The 9,213-nt window shown below is 33.6% G+C and overlaps 1 protein-coding gene across 1 annotated transcript in view; it reads left to right on the top strand.

The window, feature by feature from the left end:
- Nucleotides 1-902: 902 nt before the first annotated feature.
- Nucleotides 903-9,213, top strand: part of LOC134266122 (uncharacterized) — a gene marked incomplete at its 3' end in the record, with an annotated part of 18,307 nt that continues 9,996 nt past the window's right edge. The window contains exon 1 of the mRNA XM_062748365.1: nt 903-926. Within this exon, the coding sequence (XP_062604349.1) occupies nt 903-926 (24 nt within the window). The remainder of the gene's footprint in view (nt 927-9,213) is intronic.

Genomic DNA, 9,213 nt, shown 5'->3' with positions numbered 1-9,213 from the left:
TGAAGTTTCAATTTTTTAGGATGTTGAAACTTTTATGTCTATTTTCAAAATTTTGTTTCTGTCAATAAGTGGCATAAAGTAATTAGCTTTATTTACCAACAATAATCTTATGAAAATCTCTGTCTGAGGGGTTCTTAATCCAACAAAAACTTGATATCTATTTTTAAAAAAATAATTCCTACCTACTGACCCACTCTTAAGATAAAAGGTCAGCAACTGCAAACAAAATTTTTTTAAGCTTTGCCCCGTGTATAAATAGAATTATTTGATTTATTGAAATTCTATTTTAATACCCAAAACAGGAAGTAATCGATCACATGTCACAAACATTCAAAATGGAGGACTGTGATTTGCCATGTGCAGTTATTCTATTTCATTCTGATCTTGATTTCTCTCAAGCATGTGCATTTTGCTCTGACATGGATATAGATGTTTTAGAAACTGAAATATATGGTTATAGTTGTTTAGTATTTTTTTTACAAATGGAATTTAGTGCAGTTTTGTTTTTTTGCAACCTCAGTGGTTTTTCTATTAATAAGTATATTCAGCAGTAAAAAAAAGGAAATTAGTGGATATTAAGGTAAGAATGTAATTAATTTTATTTTTGTTTGGTATTTCTTTTTCAAATTAATTTAAATTCATTGGCTCAATTGAGACATTCAACAGTAAACCTAGTTTGACTGCCCAGGCCCACTCTGTTAGTCATTTTATCCCCGTAATGACAGACTGACATGGAACACTCGACAGACTCTGAATGACACAGATTTTTATGGGGAGAGAAATGGAGGTTTTGCTTTTGATGATATTAGTGACAAGTATCATAATTATGATGATCTTAGGTATTGGTATCATTTTCCTTTTTATCCTCTTTCGAAAGTGGACAAGTTTTTTCAGAAGGTGGAATGAACTTATTCAGTAATGAAAAGGTACATATCTAATCTTGTATATTATTTGAGATAATTAAGGTCTTCCGTTTCAGACGGAAGACCTTATAGTGATTCTACTGTTTTTTCTTATTATTATTATTATTTTTTTCCCCAAATCTTGTCGGCAAGATTTCTCAGAGATGGCTGGACAGATTTTCATGAAATTTTCAGGGATGATGGAGAACTCAAATACGCCCAGGCGTTTTTTTCATTTTTTCAAAATTCACTTCCGGTCGTCAGATATGTCCGATTTCCGCTTTTTTCAAAAATATTTTATCCCAGTGAGATCTAAAAAACGTTAAGAGATTAAGACACCAAACTTATATGAGTAATAGATCTTGATGAGTAGGCAAGTTTAATTGGGTTAAGATTGTCTGCCGTCACTTCCGGTCGTCACAGGAAGTGACCAAAGAAATCAAAAATTATAACTTTTCTCTTTTGAAACTTTTTTTGCATCACATAATAGCATGTTGCTTGTAGTTTCGAAATATATCAGTCTCACCGGAAACAAAAACGACAACTTCCGGTTATAAGAGAAAAACTGCATATTTTCAGTATTTTTTTCTCCCATAAATATTTTTTATACGTAATGTATTTGAAATGATTTTTAGATATGTTATTCAGACTGCAGATGTCTACAGTAACGTCAAATATCTTTGTAAAATTCACTTCCGGTCGCGTGATTTTCTGTCCTCAAAATGAGAAGTTACCATAGCTAGATCTCGTAAACGGTAAGAGATTAAGCCACCACACTTATATAAGTGGTAGATCTTGATAAGTAGGCAAATTCAGTTGGGATAAGATCGTCCGTCGTCATTTCCGGTCGTCACAGGAAGTGATACAAAAATCTAAATTTTTAACTTTTCTTGCATGAAACATTTCTTGCATCACATTATAACATCTTATTTGTATTTTTGAAATATATCAGTCCCACCGGAAACTAAAACGACAACTTCCGGTTATAAGAGAAAAACTACATAATTTGTGTATTTTTCTTTCCCATAAATATTTTTTATGCATAAAGTATTTGTAGTTATTATTAGATATGTTATATAGATTGCTTATGTCTACAGTAACCCCAAATATCTTTGTAAAATTCACTTCCGGTCGCGTGATTTTCTGTCCTCAATATGAGAAGTTATCACAAAGAGATCTAGGAAACGGTAAGAGATGGAGACGCCAAACTTGAATGAGTAATAGATCATGATAAGTAGGCAAAACCATAAGGGTTAAGATCGTTCGCCGTCATTTCCGGTCGTCACAGGAAGTGATCAAAGAAATCAAAAATTTCAGCTTTTCTTTTTAGAATACTTCTCGGCATCACATTATTGCATCTTATTGGTTGTTCTGATATATGTCCGTCCCACCAGAAACAAAAACGGCAACTTCCGGTTATGAGAGAAAAACTGCATAATTTGAGTTTCATACTATCCCATTAATATCTTTTATAGAAAGAGTATTTGAAATGATTTTAGAACATGTAATTCAGACTGCAATTGTCTAGAGTAACTACAAACATCTATTAAAAATTGATTTCCGGTCTCATGATTTCCTTTCCTCAAACTGAGTAGTTAATATAGCCAGATCTTGGTTATGGTAACACATCAAGACACTTAACTTATATGAATAATAAACCTTGAAGAGTGAACAACAGATAAAGGGATAAATGTCTCCGCCGTCACTTCCGGTCGTCACAGGATGTGATTTGAAAAATCGAAAATTCCGACTTTTTTCTTTCCAATTTTTTTTTTTCATTACTTTATTGCATCTAATTAGTAGTTTTTAAATATGTCAGCTCCACCAAAAAAAAAATTAAAACAACGAAAACTTCCAATTATAAGAAATAAAACAAAGGTCAAAAGGTCAAGGTCATTGGACAAGTATTTAAATTGCTTGTATATGCCACATGACCTTGACCTTTGAGTTTGACCCTTACCCAAGAGTTATTTTTTTTTATATTTAGCTTGATACAGCTTCAAGTTTTAAAGTCGAGTTTAAAAGGTTTTTGAATGACCTTGACCTTGATAAATGACCTTTACCTTTGACCCCCAAAGGTCACAATCAAGCTTGAGTCCGTGGGGATGTTTACATCTCTCACTTTAACAAATGCTTATATAACCCCCCCCCCCTTTTTTCTTTTTTTTTCTAAATCAATAGGAACCTAGAAAAATTTTCTAAAGTTCAAACGACGACACAGATCGACATAAAATTTAAAGATTGCAGTAGATGACACATCAAAGAAAGTGTCCTGAGTGTTTAACAGTGAGTCTCTGAAGTATATAATGAAATTCTAATGAGCATCGGCAACAACTACATCTTTTTTCTGTCTGAAATTTAGGTGCTGATGAGCATGAAAATTAATTAAAGCTTGTATTGGGTATTTCTTCACTTTTTGTCAATAGCACTCGATTCTCCTGCTCAAAAACGAAATTTTAATACCAAGTATTCTTGATCTCCTTTGTATGCAGAGTTTATTTCAATTTTATTTACATTGAATATTAATTGAATGAATCTAGGAAATAGCGATTTTTCCCTACCAAATCAATTTCTACGCAATTTAGATAGCTTAGATAAATTGCAGTTACCTCCCTTTGAACGGCGTGGTGTAGAGAAAATGTCCATGACTCACAACTGCATGAGATGTTTTGACCTTTGACCTTGAAGATTAGGTCAAGGTCATTGGAAAACTAGAGAAATGGTCGATTTAAGCTTAAAATCCAAATGACCTTGACCTTGATTAAAAGTCGATTTTTTAAATTTCTTTGTCTTTCTTTCTATCTTTTTCTGTGATATTCATGGCATAAGTAAAGGCCCCTATTTGCTGATTTAACGTATAACCAGTTTCTTGATTTGATAAAGAAGAAATTAAATATCTTTGAATGTCTTAGAACTTTCGCAAGCGTAGGTTCAACGTTTCCTTAAACACTAAAAAATATTCATTTCATTTTCTCATAAATAGGCTGCGCGGGTAATCCACTGTGCCATTGTGCAGGTAAGGTCTTCCCCGGGACGGGGAATGGACCTGTAGAAAACCTTCTCTGGTTCCACAGAGTCGAGTTTTTAGCAAATAAAGTGTTTGAAACATGTATTATGTGTGTGCATCTTATACCCCCCCCCCATTTTTTTTTTAAACTGTAAGAGACCTAGCCCCCGCCTTTCTCACTTATTGAAATGAATGCTAATTCCGCTTTAATGTTTTACATTCTACATAAAATGACCTTGACATTTATATAACAAGGCACTCTTCTTGGAATAAAGAAAATGATAAGTCTAACTTCTTTCTACAAAATAATCTGGTAATTTACAAGTCTATATTCAAGAACGGGGGGCCCCCCCCCCCCCCCCCCCCGCCGGAAGCGTGCAGCCAGGGAGAATTAGCAGATATAACATATACAACTTACAAGTAACGTTTTAAAAGTTTCATTCATAAAAAAATTTAGTTCCCCTTATGTCATCTGATAATTTGCTATCATTCATTCCTCCCATGTTTTGTCTGTAGAATTTATAATTATTTCATTAAAAAAAATTATCTTGAGAAAAACAAGATTGTCAGCTGCATTTATTAATTAGCATCTCGCATTTTCTTGTATATCTTTTACTTGCATATGAATAATGTCATTAAATAAAATAAAAGAAATCAAACTCTATTTCCATCTTTTTTAATTCATTCATAAATCCTTGGATCCGCTCGCAGCTGCGCGGTGGCCTCATCGCTACTGTAAACAATTCATTCATCACGCCGAAAATGTTCATGATTCCGCTATACTAAGAAAGTTTACACATGGTTTATCATCTCATATCAAGCATCAGACCTGTCCAATGCAGGAATGCTCGAGTTAAAGAGGAAAATTCAGGAATTATTTTGCGTCCGCCATATTTTGACCTGAACCTAGGCGACAATTTGTAATTAAGGTCTTCCGTTTCAGACGGAAGACCTTATAGTGATTCTACTGTTTTTAAGGTCTTCCGTTTCAGACGGAAGACCTTATAGTGATTCTACTGTTTTTTCTTATTATTATTATTTTTTCCCCCAAATCTTGTCGGCAAGATTTCTCAGAGATGGCTGGACAGATTTTCATGAAATTTTCAGGGATGATAGAGAACTCAAATACGCCCAGGCGTTTTTTCCCTTTTTTCAAAATTCACTTCCGGTCGTCAGATTTGTCCGATTTCCGCTTTTTTCAAAATAATTTTGTCTAAGTCATATCTCAGAAACGGTAAGAGATAGAGACACCAAACTTATATGAGTAATAGATCTTAATAAGTAGGCATGTCCATTTGGGTTAAGATTGTCCGCCGTCACTTCCGGTCGTCACAGGAAGTGATCTAAGAATTCGAAAATTTCAAATTTTCTTTTATGAAACTTTTTTAGCATCACATTATAGCATCTTATTTGTAGTTTCGAAATATATCAGTCCAACCGGAAACAAAACGACAACTTCCTGTTATAAGAGAAAAACTGCATAATTCGAGTATTTTTCTTTCCCATAAATATTTTTTATAGATAAAGTATTTGTAATGATTTTTGGGTATGTTATCTAGACTGCAAATATCTACAGTAACGTCAAATATCTTTGTAAAATTCACTTCCGGTCGCGTGATTTCCTGTCCTCAAAATGAGAAGTTATCATAGCTAGATCTCGTAAACGGTAAGAGATGATGACACTAAACTTATGGGAATGGTAGATCTTAATGAGTAGATAAATTCATTTGGGATACAATCGTCCGCCGTCACTTCCGGTCGTCACAGGAAGTGATCAAAGAAATCGAAAATTTCAATTTTTCTTTATGGAACCTTTTTTGGCGTCACATTATTGCATCTTATTTGTTGTTTTGAAGTATGTCAGTCCCAACGGAAGCAAAAACGACAACTTCCGGTTATAAGAGAAAAACTGCATAATTTGAGTATTTTTCTTTCCAATAAATATTTTTAAAGATCAAGTATTTGTAATGATTTTAGGGTATGTATTGTTATCTAGACTGCAAATATCTACAGTAACGTCTAATTCTTTTTAAAATTCACTTCCGGTCGTGTGATTTCCTGTCCTCAAAATGAGAATTTATCATAGCTAGATCTCGTAAATGGTAAGAGATTAAGACATCAAACTTTTACAAATGGTAGATCTTGATGAGTTGACAAAACCAGTGGGAATAAGATTATCCGCCGTCACTTCCGGTCGTCACAGGAAGTGATCAAAGAAATCGAAAATTTCAATTTTTCTTCATGGAACCCTTTTTGGCGTCACATTATTGCATCTTATTTGTTGTTTTGAAGTATGTCAGTCCCAACGGAAGCAAAAACGACAACTTCTGGTTATAAGAGAAAAACTGCATAATTTGAATATTTTTCTTTCCAATAAATATTTTTATAGATAAAGTATTTGTAATGATTTTAGGGTATGTATTGTTATCTAGACTGCAAATATCTACAGTAACGTCTAATTCTTTTTAAAATTCACTTCCGGTCGTGTGATTTCCTGTCCTCAAAATGAGAATTTATCATAGCTAGATCTCGTAAATGGTAAGAGATTAAGACATCAAACTTTTACAAATGGTAGATCTTGAGGAGTTGACAGAACCAGTAGGAATAAGATTGTCCGCCGTCACTTCCGGTCGTCACAGGAAGTGATCAAAGAAATCGAAAACTTCAACTTTTCTTTATGGAAACTTTTTTGCATCACATTATAGCATCTTATTTGTAGTTTTGAAACATGTCTTTACCACCGGAAATAAAAACGGCAACTTCCGGTTATAAGAGAAAAATACCTATTATGAGTATTTTTCTTTCCCATAAATATTTTTTGTAGATAAATTATTATAGGAGTGATAGATCTTGATGAGTAGGCAAATTCATTTGGGTAAACATTGTCAGCAGTCGCTTCCGGTCGTCACAGAAGGTGAACAAATAAATAAAAAAATTCATTTTTTTTTTGGAATCTTTCTTAGTAATACATTATAGCATCTTATTTGTAGTTATGAAATATGCCAGTACCACTGGAAACAAAAACGACTACTTCCGGTTATGAGAGAAAAACAATATAAATTTAATTATGTACTATACCATTAATATTTTTTTTTATAAAAAGAGCAGTTGAAATGATTTTAAGGCATGTTATTCAGACTGAAATGTCTATAGTAACCTCAAAAATCTCTTCAAAAATTTACCACCGGTCACGTGATTTCTTGTCCTCAAAGTGAGAAGATAACATTACGAGATCTCTTAAACTGTAACAGATCAAAACACCAAACTTTTATATGAATAATACACCAAGAAGATTGGGCAACAGATATAGGATAAAGTGCGTTCTCCGTCACTTCCGGTCGTCACAGAAAGTGATAAAAAATTGAAACTGATTTTTGTAAATGTTATTAGGACTATAATTGTCTAACGTAACGTTGAGAATCAAATCTTGGTAAGTTACACCTACGGCCGTTTGTTTTCCTGAATCATTTAAAATATTTTATGCCTTTTTAAAATAGATAAAAGTTCATTCATGCAGATAAAGAGAGGAGAACGGAAGACCTTCTTTGTTGCTTTAGCAACAAGAGATTCTAGTTAAGAATTTATTTTTGTGTATATTCATTTAAAAGTAATCCGATGATATATTTTATGTTGATTGTAATTGTTTAACATTTGTATTACTTGAACAACTTTAAGTAACTTGTTTATTTAAATGCTCAGTAGGCTATAGTAGATAAAAATCCCAACAAAAAACAGACAGAATGAAATAATGAAAACATATTTAACTCAAAATGAATAGACTCAGAAAGTCAGACAGTTTAGCCCCACAATAAAAGACATTAAATTTTAACAGTGACAGACAAAATAATAGGAAAACTTAGATTTAACAAAGGAAATGTTAGGGGTAAATGAGTAAACCCTGAAAGACAGACAGTTTAGCCCCACAATAAAAGACATTTAATTCCCAAAGTGACAGACAACATAATGGATCTAGTCTAAGGAATATAAGGGGGATTGAATAGAGCCAGAAAGACAGACAGTTTAGCCCCACAATAAAAGACATTCAATTCCCAAAGTGACAGACAACATAATAGATCTAGTCTAAGGAATATAAGGGGGATTGAATAGAGCCAGAAAGACAGACAGTTTAGCCCCACAATAAAAGACATTCAATTCCCAAAGTGACAGACAACATAATGGATCTAGTCTAAGGAATATAAGGAGGATTGAATAGAGCCAGAAAGACAGACAGTTTAGCCCCACAATAAAAGACATTCAATTCCCAAAGTGACAGACAACATAATAGATCTAGTCTAAGGAATATAAGGGGGAAATGAATAGAGCCAGAAAGACAAGACACTTTAGCCCCACAATAAAAGACATTCAATGCCCAAAGTGACAGACAACATAATAGATCTAGTCTAAGGAATATAAGGGGGATCGAATAGAGCAAGAAAAACAGACAGTTTAGCCCCACAATAAAAGACATTCAATTCCCAAAATGACAGACAACATAATAGATCTAGTCTAAGGAATATAAGGGGGGATTGAATAGAGCCAGAAAGTTTAGCCCCACAATAAAAGACATTCAATTCCCAAAATGACAGACAACATAATAGATCTAGTCTAAGGAATATAAGGGGGGATTGAATAGAGCCAGAAAGACAGACAGTTTAGTCCCACAATAAAAGACATTCAATTCCCAAAGTGACAAACAAAACAAAAAAGAAAACTTAATTAAATAAAAGGAATAGAATACCAAAATAAATGGATCCACAAGGATGGCTTGTTTGACCTCTCAATAAAAGATATAATTCCAATGTGACAGTCAACAGTACATAAGCCCACAATGGCTCTAACAGACCAAAAGTCCCACTGTGACAGATGGAATAAGCTCACAATGTCTTTGACAATAATCCCCATACTGATAGACAAAGAAACCCACTGTGACAGATGGAATAAGCTCACAATCTCAGACAATAATCCCCATACTGATAGACAAAGAAACCCACTGTGACAGACGGAATAAGCTCACAATGTCTTTGACAATAATCCCCATACTGATAGACAAAGAAACCCACTGTGACAGACGGAATAAGCTCACAATGTCTTTGACAATAATCCCCATACTGATAGACAAAGAAACCCACTGTGACAGATGGAATAAGCTCACAATGTCTTTGACAATAATCCCCATACTGATAGACAAACAAACCCACTGTGACAGACGGAATAAGCTCACAATGTCTTTGACAATATTAAAACCCCATACTGATAGACAAAGAAACCCAATGTGACAGACTGAATACAACCACAATATTAAAT

Source organism: Saccostrea cucullata, unplaced genomic scaffold (assembly GCF_032062105.1).
Source record: "Saccostrea cucullata isolate Sc308-1 unplaced genomic scaffold, CSIRO_AGI_Scuc_v1 ctg1957, whole genome shotgun sequence".
NCBI lineage: Eukaryota > Metazoa > Mollusca > Bivalvia > Ostreida > Ostreidae > Saccostrea > Saccostrea cuccullata.
The sequence above is the reverse complement of the archived record's forward strand: the minus strand, read 5'-3'. Positions and strand labels throughout refer to the sequence as shown.